This window comes from Camelus ferus, chromosome 4 (assembly GCF_009834535.1).
Source record: "Camelus ferus isolate YT-003-E chromosome 4, BCGSAC_Cfer_1.0, whole genome shotgun sequence".
NCBI lineage: Eukaryota > Metazoa > Chordata > Mammalia > Artiodactyla > Camelidae > Camelus > Camelus ferus.
The window spans coordinates 67,308,635-67,335,850 of NC_045699.1; the positions used below are offsets into that span (position 1 = coordinate 67,308,635).

Below are 27,216 nucleotides of genomic sequence, written 5' to 3' on the forward strand. Positions count from 1 at the left end.
GGCTCCGACTGCCCGCATCCCGCCGTCTGCGAGGGCTGCCAGCGGCCCATCTCCGACCGCTTCCTGATGCGAGTCAACGAGTCGTCCTGGCACGAGGAGTGTTTGCAGTGCGCGGCGTGTCAGCAAGCTCTCACGACCAGCTGCTACTTCCGGGATCGGAAACTGTACTGCAAACAAGACTACCAACAGTAAGCGCCTCTCGTCCTCCTTCTTCCCTGCCGCCGCCCGGCACTCGAGCCCGGCGGCCCCCCCTGCCAGGCCAGCCTGCGTCCGCCCTGCCGCCGGCCCTGCGCGCCGCTGGGCCTTGTCAGCTCCGAGAACTCCGCGGGTTGCGTGTCGCCCGGCAGGGCAGGACCACCGCAGCCCGGCCAACACTGGTAGGGTGGCCGGGAGCCTCCGGCAGCCCCTAGTTGCCATCCTTTGTCTGGGAAACCTGTGCTGGGCCGCTCAGTTGGGGTTTGGGACAAGGCCCTGGGCGGACTCGGAGGGATTCAATGCTGTGTTTGTGGGACAGGGCCTGGCCCCACTGAGTCCTGATTTGGGGATCAAGAATTGATGTTCAAATGAAAGCAGTGCTTTAGGGAGCCAGGCCCTGGCGGTGTGCTTTGTCTGCCCAAGGGCAGGATTTGTGGCAGTTTGGGATTCCTGAAGCAAGGAGGCGGGGTGCCGGGGTGATGCCGAACTGCCGGAGAAGTTGGGAATGCCCCCTTCCTGCCAGGCTCCCTGGTGCATTTTTAGTCCCTGATGGGGAGAAAAGGGTGTTCATCCTCCCCAAACCGTTCCATGCGGGAATTTTACACTTATAATTATTGTTGGCTGGAAAAGCTGTCTAGGAAGAGGACCTTAAGAGGTGGCAAACCACAATCTGGGCTCCCCATGGGGTGAGGAACTGACCAAGTCAGCCTTCCTCAACAGGCCTTCTTCCTCTGCTCTGCCTCAGTGTAGCCCAAGCCTCAGGGTTGAGGCCAGAGACTGTGGGCTGAGCCTTACCTGCTTATTTTTGTTTTTAGCTGAGACTGTGTATGGGTTTGTCCGGCAAGAGGCCTGGGACAGATGAGAGTAGATCCAGGTTTTTGGCTTTTTTTTTCTTTTGATCCTCTCAGGGTTTTGTGCCTGGCAGTGTGATTAAGAGACAGGCAGAGAAGGAGCAACAGCAAAAAGAGGGGTGTGGGGATCCCCAGGGCAGTATTTAAAAGACAAGTGGGTGCCTGTGAGAACTTTCTAGTGAAGCCCAGAAAACCATTTCAAATGGGGCTGAAACGTGGGTAGGTTGCTCAGGTGGTTTGGAGCTCAGAGTGTGTGTGCCCAAGCCTCTGGGAAACGTCTGGCTGCCAGTGCCTGGTAGTGAGTGCAGCTTACCTGCTCTGCCCAGGGACTGTCCCTAAATCCAGGCCTAGATGGGAGGTGGAGCAGTGGGGGTGCCCCTTCCTTACCTCTCCAGCTTCTTGGCTGAGACCTAGAAATAGGTGGGACTGCAGGCCAGAGCCCTTGAGAGGGTATCGGGTTCTACTCCAAAAGGCTCTGGACGAGCCCAGTGCTAGCACCTAATCTGACTATGCTCCTTTGGTTTGGGGGCCCAGCAGGAGCTTCTTTTTGTGCCTCACTTTTCCTACCAGCTGGGGAGGTCTGCGGGCAGGAATTGGGGCCCTGTTCAGAGTCAGCTCTTTTGTGTTCCCAGATGCCTCCTCCTCTGCCTGGAGTGCCCCAGATTAGGCACACTGCGATGGGTTTGTTCTGTGTCCTGTACAGATACGATTGTAGTTCCAGGAGAAGATGAGGCCACCAGTCAGCTCAGCCACAGGCAAGCATGGAGTTTGGGGGTAGATGTGGTTGAAGGCTTTGGGCTGGCCCCCCAGCAGGGCTCACCAGCCTCCAGCCCACATGTGTCCTGCTGTCCTGCTTGCTCTGCCTGCCCTCGGCTTGCTCTGCCTGCCGGACCCAAGCTGGGCTCTGGCAGTGCCACAACCCACAATGCTCAGCCTGGACGACTCAACACTTGGGGGCTGGAGGCCCAGAAAACTGGAAATGTGCCTCTGAATCATTTGTGCAGGTTTTTGAAAAAAATGTTTACATGTTGTAAAGACTCTTTCCAGCCTCTTGTACATATCTGTCCATTCTCTCCTCTCCACCTTCCAGTCGTTTATAGAGCTTTTCTTTAAAACGGGGAGAAGATGCCCCCTGGTTCTTCAGAGCACAGAGCTGTAAAGTCACAGAATTTGAGCTGGGTGAGCCCTTAGAGCTGAGCGGCAAACTCTCTCATTTTACAGAACAATTAAACATTAAAGAGAGATTGTTTTGCCGAAAGTATATTTGTTTAAAAAAAGAAAAGGCGCCTAAGAGCTTTCTCCTTCAGAGCAGTAGATGTGTGTTTGTGAGTGAATTTTTCGATCCGGGGACTCTCCAGTTCCGAGTCTAGGGCAACGGGCGGGCATTATTCACGCCCTCATGGCTCCCTGCTCTGCCCAAGCCCCCTCTTTTCTTCTGATAAGGCCAATTAGATATGTGCACTAGGCTGGCCGACTTGGGGCTGAGGAGGGGTTGTTATCAAGACAATCTGGGGGACAAATACCCCAGTGGATCTGGCCTCAGCATTTCTCAGGGAGAGACAGTGCAGAGAGGCAGGCGGGGGCTCACTGGGAAGCGATGTTCTCTGCACAATAAAAATGTATTTCACGATTATTTTCTTTGAGGATCGCAGATGCATATTTATTGCATCTGTGCGTAAATGCTTTTCAGACGAGAATCCAGGCAAATGGGCGCAGAAACGTGCTCTCTTGATTTTGTCTTAATTTGAGTCTGGGCATCAACGGTATTGGGAAATTAACACCACCTCAACCGCCCCAACTTTTGAAAAATGTTTCTTCCACTCGGGAGGAGCTGCCGGGCTCGGTCCTTGGAAAGAGGTTGCTATTTTTATTAAGCGTCTCTTCCTCCTTTCGATTTGTTTTAAAGATCTGGGACACCCAGAAGCACAACGTTATTTTACGCACCACGGGGGTGATTAATTAACGTTCGGGTGCATTTAATAGCATTTGATAAAATCCACTCGTATGTCCTGGACCTACAAAGGGAAGCCCAGGCCACGGCATTTGGGGCATTTTCAGGCATAACTCGAAGTCTCCTTTTGCTCAGTACGTGTTTTGGGGGGCTTCTTAAAGGGGGGGAAGCATCGGATCATTTTCCTGTGCCCGAGACTCTGACCCCTCGGCAGCCCGAGCTCCTTCTCGCACAGAAAACCCAGTTGGAAACCGAGGAGGAAACTCGGCCTCCAAATGCAAAATCAGGAACACCTCTCTCCTTCCTCCACCGGAGAACACAGAGGGAAAAAAAGACAACATAACCCACCCCTCCCCCTCATTTTTTTTTCTTTGCCGCTTAGCCAAATAGAATTATGTAAGTCTCTTTCCTTGTCGTCTGTCGCTCGTCTGGAAAGGGTTTCTATCTTTCTATCCCGAGGAGGTGGCGAATTCCGGGAGGAGGCTCCGGAAGGGGGGAGGGTCGGCGGGAGAGTCCAAAAATCTGTCACAAAATGGAGCCTAATCGCTTGTAAGACAGCTCCCAGGTCTGGCGAACCGCGCCTCCTCGGTGAGAGAGCGGCAGCCTGCGTGCGCGCGGAAGGAAAGACGCGGGGCTCCTGCCCAGGCCGGGCCGTGCGCCCACCTCGCGTCCCGGGCTGGCGGCGCCCTTCCGCCACCGGGCCTGCCCAGGCGGCCTCGCCTCTCCGCTGCAGAGCCTGCGCGGGTCCTCTCGGCCTTGCCTGCCCAGGTAGGATGCGCCCACTGCAGAAGGAGTCTGGCAGCGAGGCTCTGAATTTCACGAAAAAGCCGTCTGAGTCCTGGGGTGATTTTTTTTTTTTTTAAATTTACCCCAGCTGGCTAAGACTCCAGTGGCCCAACCCCGCTCTTCCCAGCACATTCCTTGCCTGGGAAGTGTTTACACTGGGAAAGGCCTTCCTGGGAGGCTCACCTCTCCTCGGAGCACCCGATGTGGCACAAGGGGAGAGCAAAGTCAGGCCTCAGCCTTTTCTGACTGCTGCTTCTCCCAGCTTGGGAGTCCCCACTCAGGCCCTACTGCAGGGTGACAGTTATCAGCAGCTCTCCCTCCACCAGTGGGTACCCCCCCCCCCGGCATGGCCCCCATCAGACTAATTCAGAGCCACAGACACCCGTGCCCACAGCCTCGGGTAGTGGGCCTGTCCTGGAAATGAATTTCCTTGGAAGGAAGAGCCAATGCTTTGCCTTATAGAAAGGCCTTCGTAGTGCTCTCCCTGGAGATCTGAGGGCTGAAGGGCTCATTCTGCCAGCCCAAGTCTGGGGACCCTCTGGCCCCTGGGAGGGCATCTCTCCATTTAACCCCAGCACCTTGGCTGCAGGCGGAAGGGTAAGCAAAGGCCTTCCTGAGGCCGCAGTCCTCCGCCGCTGAACGGAGGCATTATTCACAGCTGACTCCTGGCTCACCCTGTATTCCCCAGGCTCTGAGCTGGTGTAGCCTAATTTGTTTGCTGGGTTTTTCTTGAGTTGGGGAAGCAGGCTGTGAGGATCTCCTCTGGGGTATGTGATCAGTGACTCTTAGCTGGCTCCTGCCTGTCCATTGGAGCTAGGCTTAGGACCCCCAGAGCCCTGACACCTACCTGAGCCTCTTCTGTGAAAGGGGGGGGACATACCCACCTGGGGGAAAGTATTATAAGGATTTGAGATAACGTGCCCCAAAGGACCTGGCATCTTGCCTGGCATGTTGTTAATACTCTGGAAATTATTGTTGTTACTTTATCACCATCAGCGTGGCAAGGAATGTCTTGTCTCCAAGGCTGTACCAACCTGGCCATGGGTTCCATGCCAAAGAGAGGGGCAGCTGGTATGCTAGGCTTGCAATAAACCTTCTCTGCAGGGAAGTTGAGGAGCACCCCTGGGAAAACCGTTTCCTTTGCCTAAGTGGGACACTGTGAGACAGACCTGGGTTTGCCTGCCAGCCCCAGCACTCAGCAGCTGTGTGATCTTAGCCAAGTGGCTGCCCATCTCTGAGCCCTAGGTTCTCCCTCAGCAAAGTAGTGGTGATGAAATAATTTCTCAGGGTTGTTGTAAGGATTACACAGGGCACCTGGACAGGGGGTGGAGGGGCTTCAGTAAATGTTCCATACTCCATGGGATCCAGTTTCCTCTCCTGCACCTCCAGAGAGGCAGAAAAGCTTCTGACCTGTATGGATGAAAACAAATGCCAACTGCATTTTCAGGAAGGGCAGGCAGCAGGCTGAGTCTGGGGTGCTGGCCTATTTCTCCTTGGAGACTGGGGATTGGGCTAAAGTAAAGATCTTTCCACTGGGGAGCAGTTGGAATCTCCTGGGTTTACATATAGCTTGGAAAAGCGTACTCAATAATATAATTTAATATTTGGAAAACTGTTCATGCTCATTGTTTTTGTGATTCAAATGACAGAAAATAAAACTCAACCAACATCTCAGAGGCTGAGGAGGAGATTGAGATGAGGGGGTGTTGGAGGGGGAGAAATCCAAGGATCTGTATATTTCTCAGAAAGAAGATGAGATTTAAAAGGTGAGAAACACCAGCCCAGGCAGTCAGAAGGATCTTCCAGCCCAGGGAGTTTTTTTGGTCCATGAAGAGCTGGCATTTCCTCAGGGAACTTCCTCTACCCTGCAGCCGTGAGGTTTTTAAAACAGAAAAGAAAAACACACACACACACCCCACACATACAACCACCCAGTCCTACTTTGGCATTAGTTAGGCAGAGGGATGGAGGATACTCTCAATGACATGAGTTATAACTTCCAATTTGTTGGACACCACAATCAGGCCTCAGCTTTAGGGAGGGAGGAGGAGAGGGATGGTCCACTCAACCAAGGAGTTGTATGAGCTGTCAGTCAGTTGAGGGTGCTGGAGGACCCAAGGCCCTTGGCTCTCTGGCTGACCCAGCCCTCTCCAAACCCCAGATTCTGTGCTGATGGCAGCAGAGAGCAAAACCAAAATTATATATCTTTATTGCCACTGCAGTCAGAAGTGGGGAGGTGGTGGTAGTGAGGGGAGGGCAAGGCTGAAAACCATATTTGAAAAAGTTGATTCACGAAGGCAGAGGAAGCAGAGTGGCAGACGTTTGCCATTTCATCGACCGGCTGGTGTTCTCCATTCATGTCATAAATGTCTCCTGTCATTTGAAGCCAAAAGCAACATGATTTGGTTCCCTGGTGGCCTATAGGGTTCCCCCCCCCCTTTTTTGCAGTAAATGTTTATTTGTTAATAATATACTTTAAACAGCCTAGCCTTGACCTCAAGTCTCCTGAAGCATCCATCTTCTCTCAGAAAAATCTTTCAAAGTTTGTATAATTTTGGGGGGAAGGTGTAACTGACAGGGCAGTGAAGGGCCTGTGTTTGCTTTAACTACTGCGACGTCGGGAGTGGAGGGGTATAAGGGGCCACTGTGCTCCGAATGGCAACTTTCTTGGGTTTCAGGCCTGGCTGACAGCACTTCCTCGCTTCCCTTTACCTTTGCTTCTCCTGATCAGTACAAATAAATTTCTGCATGGGCCCTTCCTTTGTGATTCCCGGGGCAAAAATGTATGCATTTCTGTTCATCTTCTTGACTGGCAGCCGCTGGACCTGCCTGGTGGACCTGCCTGGTGGACCCTGGGGCCCTAAAGGGAGGTGGGGGAGTAGAGGGGTCTTGGGGGAATGTGTGAGCACATTGTAGGGGGAGGGGCCTTTGTGTCAATTGGGAACCAGGCCCAGAGGGGACCAAGGGTTCTGGGTAATGGCAGAGCACCTGGCTGGCCTGGCACTTGGTGAACTGTGGGGGAAACCTGGTTCCTGGAGTCTGGTTCCAGAAGAAACAAAGATGTTTGCTTCCCGACTGGCTGTGCCATAAGAGGTATCCTCGGGAACCGGGAGGTGGTTGCCAGCCAGGGAGGGTTCTGAAGGCTGCCCAGAGCGACAGAGGTGCCCACCAGGGCTGGCAGAAGTGAGGCGCCCACCTAGCAGCTGGTTGGGTGCAGGAAGATGAGTGAGCATGCTGCAACACGGGGCTGCCGGGGTCCCCCCACCTAGATGCCTCTGCTGGCGCTGCAGCAGCAGTGGTGGTGGGAGGGGAGGAGCAGTACTGGGTCCCGACAAGCTGGGTGTGACTGCCGTTCCCCCACCTCCCGCCTCCTGCTTTCCTCCGGGACTCAGGGACTATTGTCATGTGACTCCTGAATTGCCATAGTTACTGGGCTGCCGGGGTGTGGGCACCAGCCCAGGCCTGGAGTTGCCCAAGCCTGTGGAGATGGAGAGGACCAAGATGCTCTGGGGCCACCTCCTCCAAATGGAAGGCTTTCTGGGTGGGCACATTTTTTTAAAGGAAAGAGCAAAACTGCAGTTATAGATAGGGGATCGAGATCATCTCTGGCTCCCAGTGACACAGGCCAAGGGCCTTAGGGAAAGCTGATGGTCTCAGTTTCAGTCTCTTGAGTCTCGGTTTCTATCTGTGTCGAATAGGGGTGATCATTCCAATCTCACAAGGTTGCCCTAAGGAAAGTGAAGCAGACCCAAAGGTGCCAGCCTACTTTGGGCATTCAGTCAATGTATGTTTCCTTCCTGCCTGCCTGGGAAGTAAGCCTGAGGCTCCCTGCCTGGCAGGAATGCATTGTCTGCTGCCTGTGGGAGGCCCAGAGAGGGAGCCTCCTAAACAGGCCTCCTGGAGGGGCCTTGCCTACCCTTTTGCTCCTCACCTGGGTCTGGGCTGGTGTTTTGAATTTTCCCCTTGCAAAAGGAATAGGACAGGTCTGGCTGTCAGAAATGGTCCTTGGAGGCAGGCAGTCAGCAGCCTGTGGATGGGCCCCCATTACTAGTGAGGCATGTATGGCCAGTGTGGATGTGAACTGGCAGGAGCAGAACCTTACGAACCCCAGAGGGGCAGGCCACAGTAGTGCATCTGTAAGGAAAAGAATTGGCATTTCTGGAGCACCTGGATGTGCACTGACCTCTTTTGCTTTAGCTCCATGCATATATAGGTGAGAAGACCCAGACTCAGGGAATTCAGTAACTTCCCCCAAGTCTGGAGTTATTCTGTAGCAGACTCTTCTCCAGGCGAGTCTAACTCCCAGAGCGGATGGGATCCCTAACCCCTCACTCCTGACCTCCGGAAGCCCCAGATTCCCCACTCTGGACATTGAATCTCTCTAGAGCACCCAGACTGGAAGAGGGTGTGTGTGTGGGGGGGGGGGGTGTCACTCCCTGAGGATTGGAAGAAGTGTAGTTGGGTGGGTCATAGCCCTCTTCCCGCCAGAATGCCCCCAGTAAGGCTAGCCCTTGCCAGAGAAGGAAAAAGGTTAGAATAACTGCCTTTCTCCGTGCCGGGTAGCTTCCTTCGCTGGCCCCGGGCGCGCGGGCGGGGCTGCTCTCAGCGATCTCCACCCAAGCTCTCCTCCCGGCCCACCTCTCGGAGGGTTCTTGCTTCTTGTTCTCCTTTACCCCCGAGTAGGGCAGCGCGGTGCACAGGCTCCTCAGCTCCTGGGCTCCTTGGCCGAGCCGCGGGCGCCAGCGGTGGTTGATGAATTTCGGTGTCACCAGGGGTTTAGCCTGGATTTGGGAACCGTGCGCTCTAATACGCGCACACGGTCCTGCCCTTTCTAAAGCGCAGCCCTTTCACCCAGCCGCTGATTTATGAAGGAATCCGATCCCGGGACGGGCTGGGCTGGAGCCGGGAGCCCGGGGCCCCCGCGGCAGCCTTCGGGCTCCTTCGCGTTGCGGGGACCTTTGGCGGCTTGGGGCGTTCTCCTGGGCTGGACTCAGGGAGCCCTGCCGGGCGGGGCCTCCCATGGCCCAGGGGAAGCGAGTCCCCTCGGAGCCGTTTAAACCCGCTGGAACGGAGCAACGCCGGCAGAGTGAGTTCGCATTTTCATTCGGAATTGAGCAAAGCCCTCGCCCCTCCCCAAGCTCTCCGGTCGACCCCCTCCGGCAGGCCCAAAAGCGACGAGATCGAGAGGTTTGTTTATCGAGGGAATAGAAAATTGAAAAAAGAGTCTAAGACTTTTTCCCGCCTGAGAAATGTGCAAAGTCCCTCAGCTCCTGGAGGCGGCAAGGCGCCCCGATAGCCGAGTTCCCGGCGCGGATGCTGGGGCCGAACTAGCCCCCTCCCTCCTGCGCCCCGGCCGCAGCGCGGCGGGAGGGCGGATTTTTTTTCAGATTTGGTTTGCAGGGGGGAAATGGGGTTGTATCAATCCACAAATATTTACTCTTAACAGACTTGTATCTGTGGAGATTTCGAACAAAGACAGTTTAGGGGGATTACAAAAACCCTAAACCCCGTTTTTCTCCCGGACTTGGTGCTTTAAATGCCAATTACAGGCGAGCCATATCCAACAGCAACGGGGGGAGCTAGCAGGGTCGGGGAGCGGGTGGGGGGCGAGTCCAGCCATTAAATGTAACTTTGCATTATGAAAAGGATTTCGCCGGTTTTATCTTCTAATAAGATTATGTCATGAACACAAGTACCTAGGATGGTGCTGAGTGACAGGGCTCTGTCGTTTAATCAGAGGCTGCTCCGCTCAAACCGCGGGGCCCTTTGTCCGACGAAGTGAACGACGGAAACTTGCCGTCCTAATCCCCTTATTCATGTCAAGCACAGAAAAGAAGCCGAGCACCTTACAACCGTGTCCCCTCCACCCCTTCCGAGGGCGGAGGGAGGAGGGGGGCTCCGGCCTCGTGGCCCCCGGGGCGCCTTTCGTTTCCCAGCGCTCTTGGGTCTCCTGAGCTTGCCAGGCGTTGCAGCAAAGGTGGGGGAAGGGGTTGCTTTGCGGGAGCCTCAGTTTTCAGCTTCTGGAAAATGGGGGCAAAGGCCCCAGGATCAGAGGTTACAAGTTGGGGATTTTGCCTCCACTGACGGAGAGCACAGGCCCAGGCCGGTCCCCTTTTCCCAGGAAAGGTGGCGCTGAGCGATTCACACCCACCATCCCAATTAAAGCAGGATAGTCAAGCAGTGAGAGGCCGAATGGAGATGCCAGGCTGCGGTCCTCCGCAGGGCTCATTTCGTTGGATCCCTGGGACTGATGTTGCCACGTTGCTACTCCTTTGAGTCTCGGGGTTGACATTCCCAGCTGCTCACTCAGCCCCTTTCTTTCAAGGGCGAATTCCTTTGTCCGACCCCTGCAGAAACCTGCTTCAACACCAGGCCAGTGGCGCCGCCACCCCGTCCCACAGTTTGCAGATCTCTCCTGCGGCACTCTGGCCACGCAGATCCAGCCAGATCCACTGACCGAGACTACGACGTCGCCACCCTGAGCTCTGGCTGCCTGCTCGGACAACTAGAACTCCAGCCTGCACAGCGGGAGCCACAAGAGCGGACTTCAGCCTCTGTGTTCGCCTCCAGGCACAGTGGGAAGCCTCGGGCGTTGGGGAAGCCACCGCACGCGGCTCCGAGTCGCTGCACAGGCTGAAGAAACCAAAAGCAAAACCAACACCCAGCAAATGAAACCCGCGCACCCCTGGGGCTCTACTCTGCACCCCTCCAGTGGACCAGGCAGGCTTCTTCTGGTCCCACTTCTAGGATCTTATACTCAAGGCCCCAGAGGCAATGGAGTTGGAGGGGGACTTTGTAGGAATTTGTCTGTAATATACCCGGCTCCTTGGCCTCCCTTTAAAGGTCTTAGGCTGTGCTGGGGCAGCCTCCCAGGGACCCCAGTGCGCCCTGGGAGCGCTCTGGAGACGCCTGACTGCACACAGTCTCCTCCCTCTCGAGCTTAGGCTCTGGGGCTCGGGGAGGATCAGGCTGAGAGCAGGGTGTCACCTCGTAAAAGCGACAGGCAAGGGTTGTTTTATGGGGAGGGAGAAGGGGCAGGAAGTGATGCTTCCATCTCTGGCTGTTCTGGGATGGAGAGTCCCATGGATGGAGCCCCATCTTGGCTGGGGGCGACCAGGAGGACAGGGCAGGGTCAGAAACAGTCAGGTCCGTGGCTGTTAAGCAGGAGATGGGGACTGGTCAGAGCTAGAAAGGGAATGGATGGATCTGGAAACCCAGAGCTCACCTCCTGCCTGCGCTCTCCCAGAGCCCCCTCTGCAGTCTGGGGCTCGGCCTACAGCTCCAGCCCTTCCTCCCAGGCCAGGGTGGGCGGGGGAGATACTTTCTCCCTCGAAACACTTGATACCAACTTTGTTTTTTTGGCAAGAAAAATAAGCCTTGTTTGGAAAGGGGGGGGGGGTGGTCGAATGAGCGAGGGAAGGAGTGAGCCAGCAGCAGAGCAAACTTTGCGGATTAGGTTTCAGCGCCTCTGCCCCACCCCCAGCCCCGCGGCAGTGATTTGTGTGCGGGGGTCTGTGACCCTGCGAGGCATCAAACGGCCCCGCGGGAACCGGCCGAGTTCAGAGGGACAGTGGGCAGAAGGGCAGCCTAAGACAACGCAGATGGTTCGTATCAGCCCGGCCGGGCCAGCCCTGGGCTCGCAGTGTCTGCCTGCTGGCCTGGACTCCTCGGCAGGGGAGAGGCCAGGGTCTTACAGGAAGGCCAAGGCCTGAGCAGTAATAGGGGACCAGAAATGCAGCAGTCAATGGCCAGTGGGCTCCAGCTGAAAGGAGGCTAGGTAGCCAATGATAGAGTTCCTCCAGCAGGCGGTTCTGACCCCTTTCAGCTCAGGTGGAGCCTGACCTCCTTGTCTGCCCAGAGTAGCCTCTGAGAACTGACTGGTCGTGAAAGGAGACCCTCCCGCCTCTGCCTAGTGGCCAGAGTTTACCCCACCCCTGCCCTGCAGCAGCTGGGGCTGATCCAGGTCATAGTCTTCCTGCCCGAGGGACCAATAGTAGCATTTTTCCTCTCTGGGAGGTGCCCTGTCCTCAGCCCGCCTGCTGTATTGAGTTTGGGAAGCCCTTGCCTCCTGACAGTCATTCATTCATTCAGAGAGAGACCTTGCTCTCTCTGCCCACTTAGCCCTTCTGACTAACTCTTTTCTCTCTCCTAGCCCCAAGGGAAACCTAAGACAGAGGCTCAGTCAGACCTTGGGCTCAGAGCCTTGCTTTGGGGGTGGAGCCCTGTTTGGTTGGGGTGGGAAGGGTGCTTACCCACACCAGCCTTGACTCTGAGACTGCTGCCCCCTCCCCGCAGAGCTGAAGTCCTGTTGCAGACACCAGCATGCCCAGGCCTCCCTGCCCTGGTCTCCAGGAGCTGGCCTTCTCTATGGCCTCCTCTTCAGTGACCACAGAGAGACTGAAGCAGGATTACACCCACCACTGGGACCTTGGCCTGCTTTAGAATGTTCCAGCTGAAGGGCTCTTCAGGATCCTTGTAGAAATGGGAAAACTGAGGCCCAAGTGTGGCCAAGACTTGCCCTAAATATCACTCAGTTGTAGCAGAATAGAGGCAGGAAGCTCAGTCTACCTGCTGCCAGGTTAGAGGTCTGTGTGGCAACCCCACAATTTTTTCTAGAACCCTCTTCCAGGATCTGGCTTTATCAGTGACCTAGTCTATCCCCCTAGAGTAAGGTCATTGGGAGGGAAAGGTCCTTCGATTCTGGTTCCTGAGAGGGGGTAACAGGCCTCCATGATGAAATGATTTTTCAAACTTTCTGGATACTATGGGGTTATGTGAGTTTGGGAATTTTATCTTCTAAGTTGGGACCTTGAGGGACAGGACTCAGGTGTGCTCATGAGCTCAGTGCCACATCCCACCTTTCCTCCATCCTTCTAGTGTCTGACTCCCAGACACTCTAGGCTTAGCCCTTCCTCTCTACAGCAGGTCACAGGGAGGCCAGTGGCCTGGCCAGGGCCACAGAGAGCCATTGGGCTGCCAGGACCTCTCAGGGCTCCATCTCCCAGGGTCCCTGCCTCGGGGGAGCAGCCGGCTGGGTCATCTGTGCACGGAAGACACATCTGTCATCCACATGTTGGAGGCCGAGCAGAGGACATGTGGTTTGGGATGTGTTATCTTAATCATATTTATTAACCAATCCAGAAATTTTAAAAAGAGTTTGATATTGTTACGATTCGGAAAAGATCCCCAGATCTACACGGTAACATATCGGGAGAGACTGCCAGCGATGGCCAGGTTTCTTTCAGCTGGGATCAGGACATGGCTTTGGAAGTTCTTTGAGCTGTTCTAGTGCGGTGGAATCTCTATGCTGTGAAACAACACTTACCGCTTTCATTTTCCCAAGCAGAGATCTGAAGCAAAATTAATTACCCACCTTGACTGATAGTTGTTCTGTTGGAGTATGGTTCTAATCCTTATTAACATTCTCTAAAGTCAGGCATGAAATATGACTTTTGCACCACACTCTTTGGCATATGTTTTTCTTTTCCAGGATATTTTTCAGGCTATCTCCAAGCCTCACTGCTGTTCATTATTTTTGCCATAGGTCTAAAATTGCCAGCCCCAGCTCCAGAGTCAGTCCCGCACAGAGCACAGCGAAGGGGGTGGGGAGTGGGAATGACACATCTCTGCTCACGACGCAAATTGCTTCTGATTATTGAGCTTTGAATGTTTTCCTCCATCATGTTTTTATTAAAAACTCCAGCATATTTACGCTTGATGGTGTCTTCAATTAGGTTTTTTTTTTAAAGCCAGGGGTTCCCCTTTCTATAGCAGTATGTAAAGAAAATAGTTGTTATGACCGCAAAATTACCGTTCAAACCTGGTTCTAGTAAATCTGGCCCTGCTTTGACAAGCCCAGCAGGCTGGGAGCTTTTTTTTCTTCAGTGTTCCAGCTGCTGGGGAAACAGACCAGGGAGGAAGCCCACAGAAGCCTCCATTCTGCAGGGTACACTCAGGAGCTAAAACTTCCCAAGTCTGTGAGCTGCAGAAGGGGCCTGGCTGCAGGGGGCTTGCTGATGGGCAGGCCCAGCCCAGACAGCACACAACAGCAGCCGCAGCCGCAGTGATAATCACAGCTGATGCCTGTTGAACGATCGTGGTTTATCAGGCGCTTCTCCAAGTGCATCACGTTCTTTACCAGCGATATAACAGGGGCGCTATTATTATTTCCATTTTCAGATAAGGCAAGTGGCATGGAGAAGTTGAGTAACTTACCCAAGGTCACACAGCTAGTAAGGGGAACTGGGATTGGAGCCCAGGCAGTCTGTCAGGAGAGAACTTTCAGGGACCCTTTGGGAAGGCAGATTCTGACCGCTTGCTGGGTTCCTTGGCCTGGTGATGCCTGGCACCAGAGCTCACTGTTATTTGTTGAATGAATGCTTCATAATTAAAGGCCAGTGTTCCTTACTGCTGCCTGCGGTAAAGGTTCCATGGGAATTAGCCCATTGAATCTTCTCACTGCCCTGGGGAAGGTATTATTATTATCATTTCCCATCTTGCATCCTTAACCTGAGAGGTGCAGTGTTTTTCCCAAGGTCACACAGCTTCAGATAGCAGTGATAAGAGCTACCATGTATACTGGGCACATGTTATATCTACGATTAGGGCTAAGCCCTTGGCACCCCAGATCTTGACGAGAGTTCCTAAAAGCTCTGTTGTTTACCCAGGTTCCTGAACTGGGGCTCAGAGAGGTAAAGCCACACACCCAGGGTCACATAGCCAATGGGGAGCTGCACCAGCATGGAGCCAGCATCATCAGGTGCCAGGACTTGACCAACCCTCAGCCTTGAGGGGCCCAGAGTTGGGGGAGTCCTAGGACCAAACCCTCTCGGTGGGTCTCACTTGGGCTGAACAACTGCCCTGGCAGTAGGTGGGGCATATGCTGGCACTGAGGGGAGGAGCGTGTCTGTGACCTGCCTCAGGCCAAGTGGGCATGGCATCATCCCATTCCAGCCTCCCTTTTCAGATGGGAAAACCAGGGCAGAGAACTGAAGTGACTTACCCTGGGTCACACGGCTAGTGAGCAGCTGATGAGAATCACATTGGGTATCTGGCTTTGGGGCAGTGTTTCTCAGAGGGAGACTCTGACTCATCATCTTCATCGTCAGCACTGTCGGCATCATGCCTGACCATCCCTGAATGCCTTCTGAGTGCTTTGCAAATACAGTGGCCACAGGGAGGTTCCCAGAGGGAAGGTGATTTTCCCAGTGTTGCACTGCAAGGTATAGCCCGACGGCTGGGCTGTGCCCTCCTGCTCTGGGCAGGGGGACCAGGGAGCAGGACCAGCCCATGGATGGGAGCTCTGCCAGCTCTCCCAGGGCTGCCTCTGCCCCTGCCCTGCCTTCCCAGCTCAGGCTGCCGGTACAGCAGCTCCGGGCAGGCTCTGTCTGCCCTTTGAAGGGGACAGCCGCCTGAGCCTGTCACTTTGAACTGCAAAGGGGCCTGTGGTGAGGGCTCGGCCCCCTCCCACGTGCCCCCGCCTGCCCACCCCTCCAGGTCTGGTTCCAGTCGGCAGGCCTGGAGCCGGAGGGGCGGGCAGGGCGGCGGCCCCCTGTGGGATGTCAGCCTGATAAGTGAGCAGCGGCAGACCCCTGGAGGAGGATGGAGCAGGCCGCCCACTGGTCCAGCCATCCCACGTGGCAGGAGTTCGAGCCAGTCAGTGAGGTGCCATCCTCCCACAGACATGCCCTTGTGGCTGCAGAGAAACATCTCTCCAAACGTCAAAGATTTAAATTAAAATAACAGTAATGATGGTAATAATAATAATAACTTGTAAAAAGAAACATCTTGCCCTGGAGCAAAGGGAGTATCTTGGAATCAACCATGTGCTCTGCATGGTGACTGCTCAGTGGCAGGAAGTCAGGAGGGGTATTAGGTAAGAGACTGGGGCATCTGGGCGGCTAATTACCAGGAACCCAGCTGGGGCCTTTTAGTTGCTCAGCCAGGTTCTGGCTCAGTTGGGCCAGAATGGAGCTGACCCACCCTGCCCTCAGAGCGCTCCTGGGCTAAATGGATGCGGTGGAGGTGGGGCCAGAGTTAAGCAGAAATCATTCCAGCACAGGCCCTCTGCCCGGAAATGTTGGCCTCTTTTCTGATTTTATGACCCCAGAACTGATTCTTTGGGTGGCCAAGAACCTAACAAGCTTCTTAGCCAGGTAGGTGCCAGTGCTTTGGATCCTCAAGGTTCAGAGTTTGATCTAGGCTCTGCCACTGACGGCTCTGTAACCTTGGGTTAGATGCTTTACCTGTCTGTGCCTCAGTTCCTTCAAAGTCTGTTGAGGACCAAACACCTGCCTCAAGGTAATGATGAGATTTAAAGGAAAGAGCGGATGAGAGGCCCTCATGCTGGGAGTGTGGCTCTTGCTCGTATTGTTACTGATGCCCCAGAGTCCTTTGCTTTGGGCTTAAGCAGGCATCTGGCTTTGGTTACATGTGTCGGGCCATCCTCTGACCAGAGTTCTTTGTGTGCACCATGCCTCGGCTAGAACGGGGCATGACACACAGTAGGTGCTCGATTAGTATTGAAAGGATGTATATGCGAATAGTTCAGGGCCAGCCTGGCTGGGCTGGATTCCAGGCTCAACCTCTTTCTAGCTGTGTGACCCTTGGCAAGTTCCTCAGCTTCTCTGAGCCTGTTTCCTTGTTGGTAAAACGAGAACAATCAAAAAGGCCCGCTTCTAGGGTGGTTGTATTAAACGAGACGATGCAGGCAAAGAGCCAGGCCGGGAGATGTACGCCATTTTTGTTATTGAGAAGGGCCGTGGCAGGGGTCTGCTTGATAACACAAGACAGCAAGAGTCTGGGTGGGTTTCCCTGGGCAGGTGCCTGTGAGATGAGAACCTGGAGCCAAGGAGGATTTCGAGAGGGCATTCCAGCTAGGGGCAATGTAGGAGGAATATTAGGGGTTAAGTTGGTGGACTGAGAAAAGTGGCCTGAGACAATGAGTCTGGCTGGAGAGGCTGCCTAGGGGCTGTCGGGACGCGGGGCTGCAGTGGGAGGCAGGGGCCAGTAGCTATGCAACCGGGTTTGGATTTTATCCTGTGGGCAGGAGGGAGCCATTGAAGGTTATTGGACAGGGGAGTGACAGGACTGGAGAGGCACTTAACGGAGATGACACTGGCAGTGTGTGCACAGGATTGGAGACTGGAGACAGGCAGGAGGAGCTGCTGCCACTTTGGAGGCCAGGGAAGTGGAGGGGACTGGAGAGGGGACAGGTTCAAGCCAACTTTAGGAGGCAGCTCTGAGGGCTCAGGGGAGGGGATGGGGCAAAGGGAGAATCAGAGGGGCCCGGGGCTTGGAGCTGGGTTGACTAGAACCCTGGGTTCTGAGCACTCTGGACTGGACACAGCAAGGGTGACCCACTTGACAGGTCCAGCTTCATGGACCTATTAACTGTTTGGTCACACTGGGCCCTGCACTTGGAAGGGCTCTATACTTGGTTTAATGCTCTGCCGTTGCCCTCTTGAAATTCTTAACATGTTTTGAACAAGTACCCTGTGTTTTCATTTTGTGCTGGGCCCTGCAAATTGCATAGCTGGTCCTAGTCCCTGAGTCTCCTGAATGGAGGCCTGGGAGGGCTCGAGCTATAGCCAGGCCTGTGGGGCTTAAAGAGACCTTCCTTTCTACCACTGGCCCAAGGCTTGTCCTCAAATGGCTTCTTCCTCCTGGCCCTCAGCTTGGCCATCAGGCCTTCCTCAGTCAGGCCCTGCCAAGGCCTCTCATGCTCTGAGCTCAGCCACCAGCTCACCTGCTATTCCCCACACATCTCAGATGCTTGTCCACATCAGAGTCTTATTCAGGTCGTAGCAGTTGTGCAGGGTATGTCCCTGGCCTCCATCATCCTATATTCTTCTGGAAAAGTCCTCTGAAGGCCTGGCACAGGAGTCACCAGTGTTATGGAGTTTCCGTGGCTTCATATTCCACCCCCCACCCTCTGCCGAGGCTTGGATCTGTCTCCTAGTACGTGTTTAACATGCAGATTCCTACTCCAACTCTCAGGGTGAAGCCTATGAATACGTATCCCTAACTGACCCCTGAGGGTGCCTGTGAACACTGAGGTTTGAGAACCTCTGTCCCAGGTGCTCCCAAGCCTGGCACAGGGCCTGGTACCGGGTAGGTGCTCCATGTCTGTATGCTGAGTGAATGAATGAGCTGTGCTTGTCTGTCATCTTGATGTGCACAGCCTCCCTGCGTCCTGACGTGGAGTGACACCAGTGGGTGACTTTAGATTGTGATGGGATGGCAGCAAGTGTGGATCTGGAGGAGGGTTTGGAAGGATGCCTGACCCATCCTGGCTATTCTGGCTGAGCCAGGGTTCTTCCCCTCTCCTTGAAATCCCAGGTTGTGGGGTGTACCCTCTAGGAGATGGGAAGTGTACAAAGCTCTCCCCACCCCCTTGTAAAGGGCTGTCTGCTCCTGGTATGGTTCTCCCTGCCCACAATCATAACAGCACGATGGAAGTAAAGGGCTTTTGTTTTTATTTCTTTATACTACATAGGCACTGAGTTAAAGACTCAAGTTATTTCATTAAATCTACACAAGTCTGTGAGGGAGGGTCTGTTATTCCCATTTCAGAGATGTGGAAACTGAGGCACAAAGAGGTGAATTCAGCTATCCAAGGCCACACAGCTTAGCTCAACCACTCCATCAGTCTGCCTCTGAGATGACTGATCCCTGCTGTGGCTTCTGTTTGTGATGTCCCAGGAAAGCACCTGACCTCTGGCATGTGCTCAGTGAGGATTTGCTGAAAGAAGGGAGAGTAGAAGGAAGCCCAGCACTGCCCCCATCCAACCAGAAGGACCCCTGCTCCAGGCAGGGCTGAGCTGACACCATGAGCTCAAGGTGAGCAGGATATCCTAGCCTGGTACACATGGGGATGAGGAGTGCAGGCGGGCTCAAGGAAGAAGCAGCTGACTCTGGCAGGACGGGCTGTGAGGGGGCATCCAGAAAGCTACGTGGTGGAGCATGGGGCTGGGAAAGCCTCCTTGCCCAGTGGTGGCGGGGCTCTGTCAAGAGGCCCAGATGAACCAGTCTCGAAAGGTGGCATTCCAGAAATATGGTGGAGCCCCCTCCATGCCAGGCCCATGTGGGCACTGGGGAGGCCTGAGGAGCAAGACAGATGGCAGCCTTGCCCTTAGGGAGTTCATGATCTAAGGGGCAGACAGCATGGAGGGGACCTGGTCAAATGGGCCCTGGGGCACAGAGCAGGGTGGGGTCCAGCCAAAGAAAAACAGTTGCCAGGAGCAGGCCTGGCACATATTAGGTGCTCAGGGATTGTCGCCATGACATTTTTCAGTTGTCCACCTACTGCAACAACCCCTTTAGTCAGCACCCCAGAGGGCCAAGCTCCAGGCCCTCCCTAATGTCATGACTATGAGGGGCTGTTTTTGAAGAGGACTTTGGCCTTCCTGAGCCTCAGTTTCCTTAACTGTAAAATGGGTACAACTGTTCCTCCTTTCCAGGTCATTGGAAGGATTAACCCTAGGTGGGAGGTCATCACTTAAAGAAAAAAGGGAAAGTAAAGGAAAAAAATGTTTCCTTTACAGCTATTGTTATTGTGGTGGTCATTATTATTTGTGTTATTAATAAGAATTCTAACAAAACAAACCATAGGAAGACCAGTCTTCCCCTCTGAGCCCTCCAGAGACTGATTTACCTCCTTTTCTCCTCTCCCTCCGTCCTCCTCGGGGCTGGCCCCCATTCTGGTCCCACTTCCACCACTGCACAGGGAGCAGAGGTGACTCAGCTGGCCCAGACCTTGCTGGAGCTCCAACCTCAGAGGGGACAGAGCCAGGGAAGGGCAGGGATACCAAGGATAATCCTGTGGGTGGAGAACTGTGATGGGGGTGGTTCTTAGGGAGGGGGCACCTGGAGGAAAGAGGTGGTGAGTGCTGCCTGGGGAGGCAGGAAAGGTTTAACTAAGCAGGGGACATTTGGACAGAGCTGGGAGAAGTGGTGATGGGCTTTCCAAGCTGAGGAATGGTGTGTTGGCCAAGGCCTGGAGATGTGGAAGACTGCGGCCTGTTAGACAAAGCACAGTGTCCCTGCCCTCCCATTCCCTTCCTGCTCTGTCCCTGGCTGTCCTCCCCTCAGATCAGTGCTGTTTAGCAGATCTGATTCCAAGTCCTAGCACCTGCTATATCCCAGACTCTGGCTGAGCTTGTCACTTGCACCCTCTGAAGCCCCATGACATGCCTGAGAGGTAGGTGTGATTATCATTCCCATTTTACAGGTCAAGAGACTGAGGCTCAGAAGTGGTAGGTGGCTTGTCCTGGGGTGTAGAGCTGCAGCACAACTAGGTCCAACTCCAGGCCTGCCCCGCCCCCTCTCCCCCACCCCCCTCCCCTTTTAGTCAGCTGCTGCCATCTACTCTCTCATTGCCCACATCCGTCACACAAAACATCCTTGTCATCCACAGACAAGGAGTGTGGACTCTTGGGATTGGGGAGACTGGGGACAGGTACACGGAGGAAGCTTTTGAAAAACAACTGCAGTCGGAGGAGGTGCTGTGGTGAGGGCACTCCAGGCTGCGGGTACTGTTTGGGCAAAGGCAGAGAGGCTGACAAGCCCCGACCATACTAATATTCCCTGCACATGACTGATGACACTATGCAGTCACACTCTGACCTTGGAGGTTCAAAGGAGAAGCGTGTGTTTCGGAACCTGGTGTTCTTGAACTTGGTTCCATCCCTTCCTGCCATTTAACTGCAGTTTCTTCACCTATGAATTGGGCAATCTCAAAACCCAAATCAGGATTTTCAGCAAAGAAATAGTAGCTGCAGTTTTTAAAGTAATAATAATAATAACAACAACAACAGCAATAATAATGGTCTCAGAAATTTGCAGTTGAGGAAGCTGGAACTTAGAGAGGTTAAGTGGCTGCTCTGAGAAGTGGGTGATTTTCACTCAGGCCGGAGGGCTGCACCTCTTGGTACTGTGGGCTGCTGCCTCCCTCCAAGGCCTGATTTGAACCCAGGCGGCCTGAGCCAACACCTGCCCTGTGGGCTGCCAGCCCTTCAGTGGTGGACAGTGGGGAGGCATTCCACTCCCATGGCCTAGGAACACGCTGAGGACAGGGAGTGACAGAGCAATAGCCACTTCTGCAGAAGGGCAGCCTGATGGCCCAAGGGGTCTCTGGGTACCTTTCGCTCCAGCGCCCTCCCCTCAATGACCCTTTCAACACTGGCTTTTCTGCAGGCCTCACTCAGTCTCACTTAGGAGGTAAGAGCCCACGTGTGGCTTCCTCCACTTTCTAGTGTTTTCTGAGAGGCTACTGTGTACCTTATCCCAGATACTGAGGACACAAGGCAGACACAGCCCTATCCCCAAAGAAATGGAGGAAGCATGGGGCATTGTGGACCCTGGGGACAGGGCTCCTCTCCCAGACTGGGGGGTGTGGAGGAGGGCTTCCTGGAGAAGGAGCTGTCCAGGCTGAGAGCAGAGGGATTATCCAATTAAAGAGGGGAGGGGAGCAGCTTTGGGACAGAGAGATTGGCATCCTCAAGGGCCTGAAAGTAGGCCGTGGTGGGGGTGCAGGGAGAGGTCAGATCACACAGGGTCTTGAAGGCCATGCTAGGGGTCTGGCCTATACTCCAGGGGCCACTGGAGACCGCGGAAGAATTCTAGGCAGAGTAGTGTCATGGTCAGATTTAAGCACGACATTCATTCCAATGGCTGTGTTAATTGCTGGGGGAACAGGGCGAGGCCAGGGAGGAAGCTGTGGACCTGGGGAGGAGGCCCTGCAAGGCAGTGTTCAGGTGTGCACACCTGAGTGCACGTGGCTGTGAGTACAGGTGGACAGGGCCATCTGTGTGGGTGTCAACAGACCTGAGCCCCATGAGGGTGTGGCCCATGGTGGGGACTTGATGAATATGTGGTGACACGTGTCAGTGGGCACCTTGCACTCATATCCGTGTGACTATCAGCGATGATAGCGTGTCCCTGTGTGTTTCCAAGGGTATTTGTGTGTGTGCACGCATGGCAGCCCTTTGTCCAGCCCTGCTGTCCGGGAGAGGCCCAGGGAGCCTTGGACCGGAGGGCTAGAAGCTGCTGGGCTCAGCTGGACTGGCCCAATGTTTGTAGATACCACCTGGTCTTGACACCCCACCCCTGGCCAGAGGCTGTCAGCTCTGCCTCTGCTCAGCGTTAGTGCCATGCCGTTTGTTGGGGTTATCACTGCTGTAAATTGTCCTGAACAGTTTAATCACTGTAGTACCTGCCTGGCTCATGGTGGCTGAGCTGATGGCGGGCGGGTGGCGGGTGGTGGGTGGTGGGCACAGCGCTCTGGAACAGGCAGCATCTGGAGAGGCAAGCTCTGCGCCTCCTTGGGGACCCTGGCTTATTCTCCCACATTGGAATGCCAGTGCATATGTCGGGTGGGCGGTGGGGAGGACAGCACCTGTGTCGTTGTGTTTGTGTCCCTGGATGTGCTCCTGTGTGCCTGGGCGTGCTGCTCTGTGGGTGTGTCTGTGTGCCTGTGCTTCCTCCTCTGTGCCTGTGACAGTGTGTCTGCCTGTCACCATGTCAGTGAGCTTGGGTCTCAGGGTGCACACACGTGTTTGTCTCTGTCTGCCTGTGTCTCTGTGTGTCAGCGTGGGAGGGCGTGCTGCTGCCTGTGTGTTTCTCAGTGTGTGTGTGGACATGGGTGATTTCTACAGCGGGTGGTGTATGTGCCTGTCGTTCTTGGGGATGCTGGGTGTGGGAGTGGGTGTTGGCTATTGTGGGCTGACATGGCAGGATGTGGGGAGGGTGTACACATGTGTCGGGGTGGGTGTACACATGTGTCAGTGAGGGCACTGTGTGTGTGTGTGTTTGGACACAAGAGTTGGGTGTGCCAGCTAGAGCAGCAGCTGGCCCCTCCTGGTCTGTGACGTCCATGGCCATGACTCCAAGAGCCCAGCCCAGGTTTAGGCAAGAATTTCCTCTCACCTTTATCATGGTCAGGAGGGTGGAGGGTGGGGTGTGATGACAGATGACTGCTCTGAAGAAGGCAGGCAGGCAGGCGGTCACCCTCCCAACTCCTGTCCCAGGTGGGAACAGTCGGCAGCTCCTCCTAGCCCCCTTCGCCTTTCTCCTTCTCCTCCTCTCCCTCCCCTTTCTTCTTAGGTGCTGGGCTCAGGCTTAATTTACAGGCCAAAGGTGTGGATATTCAGGACACCCTCCCCTGAGATTGAGGTTGGATGCAGACCCTGGGAGAAGACACACACTGCTCCCCCCCACAATCCATCCTCTTCTGTGGACCCTCCTGGGGGTCTACTTTAGGCCTGTGGTCAAGAAGCCTCATCAGGGTGCCCAGGCTGGGGCCTTAGGGCCTGGAAGCACGTGGAGAGGGGTCAGGATGGCACAGTACAGGGCAGGGGGCAGGTTCCTGGAAGCCCAAAGAGCCCCCAGCTCAGGTGAGCCCCTGCCGGTGTCCCTGGCAGGTGGGTCACAACAGGTGCACTCCAGTGGATGTGCCCTGGCTGGTGTGTCCTCACAGGTGTGCTCCAGCCCTCGGCCCCCAACAGGTGTGCCCTGACAGGTGTGCCCTGACTGAATTTCTCTGGGAGGAGCAAGTGGAGCTGGCCCGCTGGGGCCCCGAGGGGCCAGTGGCTGAGCCTCCAGGGCTCCCGCGGACTCGGCTCAGCCTCAGCCTGCCGTCCCCACCCCAGCCCGAGGCCAGGGCTCCCCCGCGACTGCTGCTGCCCCACCGGCAGCCCAGCCACCCAGGGGAGCTGACCCCGACCCCACCGGGCCCCCCACGTCCCAGCTCGGGGGCTCACAAAGGGAGAGGAGGGAAGAGAAAAATCGCAGAGATTTGTCTTGTCTGGGGCTGACAGCGCAGCGAGTGATTGCCAGGCCTGCTTGGCAGTTTTTAATCATTTTATCTCTGTTCTCGGCTCTCCGGGGAGACAGCCAGTGCTTAGCAGTCTGCTCAGAAAGACCTCGGGGCGCGTGGCGCAGCGGCGGCTCCGAGCTCCCATTATTAGCTGTGCTCTTCGGAGCGCGCTCCGATCTCTCCCGGGGGAGCCGGTGAAAAATTAACACGGGCCGGCGGCGCGGGCGCCCGGTGTAACTGTAATTACTCCATTGATATTCCTCACACAATAGCGCTGTCATCAGTCATTTACATAAACTTTCTCTCTGCAAAGACGGGCGGAGGTGCCTAATCCTATTGGGTGCTTCCACTGCATGCATTATACATGGCAGGGGGCCCCTAGGTGCGAGCGGAGGGGAGGGGGAAGGGGAGGAGAGAGAGGGGAGGGGAGGGGAAAGAGTTGGGAAGGATCACTGGAGAGGAAAGGAAGGAGGAGAGGAGGGGAAGGAGACATCACTGAAGAGAGAACTGGAGAGGCGAGAACCAGGAAAGGGGCCGAGGCACGAGTGAGGGCTGGAGCCAGAAGCCCCCTGCCTCCAGAGGGCAGGGTCCCGGTGGGCTGGGGTCCTGCTTTGCCTGATGAGAGTCCCGGCCCTCCAGGGCTGGGCAAGCGGGGCTCTGTTATCCAAGGGCAGGTGAACCTGGTCCTCCAGGAGCCCCCAACAAAGCTTTGCCCCCGAATAGGGGTCTGTCTCCCACTCCCTCTCCCACCCAGAGGGCCAGGCTGTAAACCCCACTGGGTGTCTGGGCTCAGGCCGGAGGCTCTTCAGTTCCTAAGGGGTTAAAACCTCCCTGGAAATTACCCCTGTAATGACCTAATTAAAGACTTGTGGTGGGGGGGACCTACTCCAGGGTGAAAGCTAATAACACCCGCCCAACAATAATCCTGGTGAAGCCCCCTCCCCTTATTGCTGCAGCCTCAGCCCCCTTCCCACCTTCCTCCCTTGACCCCGTCCTCTGCTCCTGCCTGCACAAGCTCTGGGTGGCTGGGGCAGGCCAGGGGCTGAGCCCCCAGCTGGGCAGGGAAGGGCTCGGATGGGACCAAGGGGAGAGGCCCGGGATAGTCAAATTTCCGTTGCTGAATATTTAATGAAGCCTCCACGGTTTATTTCGTTGGCCTGTCGATTTTTATTCTTCTGTCAATAGCTTCTCATATGTGGGGCTGTGATGATCTTTAGCAGGGCCTCTCCAGGGACGGCTGCCACTAAATGCAATTATGGATTTTATACCTCAATGTGTTTGATATTTCCACTGATCTAATTTGCAGCCTGGTAGTTTATTGTTTGGCATTTTAATGGCGTTCAAATGCTATGGGAAATTTGATTTCTTTTTATAATTCCTCCTTAACGCAGTTAATGTGGGTGGCGGGATGGCCCAGATTTTAAAGCCCAATGTATAGAAAGAAGAGAGAAAAAAAAAGAACACACCCTGTATATATTTGAGGATGTGTCCATTGAAGGGAGATGTCCCTTTGAGCCATGGGGCCCAGGTGCCTGCCTGCCTCAGGGGCTGGGGCTGAGATGTGGGGGAGCTGATGGTGCGCCCAGGGCTCAGGCAGAGGGGCCAGCACACAGCCCTTTGCTCCCGCTGTCCTGAGCTCCATGGCCTGTAGGCCTTGTCATAGGACCGCTCCAAGTGGCTGTAAGGTCATTGCCCTGTCGAGTTTTGAGCAGCTGCAGAGTCAGAGAGGCCAGCACTCCCAACTGCCACCAGTTTTTGTGGCCTGCATCTGAGGGCAGGGGCTACACCAGTCCTGGGCCTTTGAGACTGGGGTGATTTTATGACCTGCCTGTCATCTGTGTGACAAGTCATTGTGGGGCCTCAGCCATATTCACCACATGTGTCCACTTCCAAGTCCCAGGTCAGGGAGGCCCCCACTTCTGTCCCTGCCTGTACCCCTCCATCCCTGCCTGGCCTCCTCAGGGAGGCTGGCTGTCAGGGCACGGCCGGGTCAGGCACTGGCTGCTGTGTGTCCCGAACCTGGGTTCTGGGAGGCTGTGCTGGTTCTTTTCTAGACTGGACTAGAGCAGAGAGGAAACTGAGGTCCACAGAGAAAGGTGGAGGTCCCCCACTTCCTTAGGGCAGTTCCCCTGAGCTGAGCCACCTTCTTTCCTGACAGTGAGTCCACAGGCTGGGCTCGGGCCAGGAGTGGCCTTCTGCCCTTGGTTAGCCAGTGGGTGGGTTCTGTCTCTGGGGGAATTTTGTACCTTTTGGACATGAATGGCTGTCCTTCCCATCCTTCTGGGAGATTCTAACCCCCTCATCTCTCCCAGATTCCTGCTTTGTCCAGCCCATCTCCTACCCGGTTGCTGTCCACAATACCAGCCCCACCAGCCTCTTGCACACTTAAATGTGAGCAGTCTTGGTGAGAGCTTACATTCATGAGCCCCTGCTCTGGGCCAGGCCCTGGGTGAGTATTTCCCACGTGCTCTCCCACAATTCTGTGAGGCAGGGATCAGGGATCATATCCCCATTTCACAGATGAGGAAACTGAGGATCAGAGAGGACACATTCCTGTTAGGGTCCTAGTGAGACTCAAAGCTTCCCCCCACATCTCCCCCAACTGGAACAATTATATTGCCCCATAGCTTTCTTGTGTGTCTCATGCCACCTAATGCCATGGCAGTTTGTGTTCATATTTGTCTCCCCAGCCAGCCTAAGTGGCCCAGCAGGTCAGGGGCTGGATCTGTCCTGCTCATAGTCTGTATGCTGCTGTAACAGGACCTGGCACCCTCTAGGTCCCAGAAAGATTGTTGAACAAATGCACGAATGAACAAGGGAAGCCCCAAAGCCCACACTCTTGGCCTCTCCTTCCAGCCTTTCTAAGATCTCCTGGCACCTTCAGGAGACATTCCAGTCTGGGTGCCATTTGCCAAGGTTTTCATAGTTTTCTTTCCACAGACCCCTCAGGTCCCATTGCCAGCCCCTCAGACCCCACCTCCAGATGCCAGTTCTCACTTTCCCTGGACATGAACTGTCTTTCATGCCTCCATGCCCCGTCCTCACTGTCCCCTCCACCAAATAGCTTTCCCTTCCCTCCACCAGGCAAACTGCTCATCCTGTAGGACCCAGCTCTGGGGCCATCCCCAGGCAGCCTCTGCAATGCCCTGCGGGGCTGGCCCTGCCTCCTCTGGGCACCCCTGCTGCCCCACCCCTTATCACGTGGCTTTGCCACTGTCCCCTGCTTCCCTGGCATTACCTGGAGGGAGGCTCTCCTATTATAGTACAAACAATGGGGATGGTCTGTTGAATGAATGAATGAATGCACAAATGAGTAAAAGAAGGAAACAGGGAAGAAATACTTCTGTTGGTCCTTTCAGATAACTCCCCAGGAACTTCCTGGTGGTGGCCCAGACTGGAGGTTTGAGACAAATTGGCCTGTACTCACCCAGAAACTCCCACCGCGGGGTGGAAAGAAAAATGGATTGAAACTCTGTCAGCCCCAAGTGTGGACGAGGACACTGTCAGCAGGTGACAGATGAGCAGCCCCCTTTGGCCTCACCCTGTCCTGAGAGCTGTCTGGGTGTTAAGTGGACACCCGACCATCCCACCCCCAATCAGCGGTGAAATCAGACCTG

General features: G+C 55.1%; 1 protein-coding gene across 3 annotated transcripts in view; it reads left to right on the top strand.

Moving 5' to 3' along the window:
* LMX1B (LIM homeobox transcription factor 1 beta) overlaps positions 1-27,216 on the top strand; it is an 86,200-nt gene that overhangs the window by 1,330 nt on the left and 57,654 nt on the right. For all 3 annotated transcript variants that reach the window (XR_004319490.1, XM_032478457.1, XM_032478458.1), the window contains exon 2: positions 2-188. Coding sequence is in view for 2 of the 3 variants with exons in the window: in XM_032478457.1 (XP_032334348.1) it covers positions 2-188 (187 nt within the window). In the remaining variant the exon portion in view is untranslated. The remainder of the gene's footprint in view (position 1; positions 189-27,216) is intronic.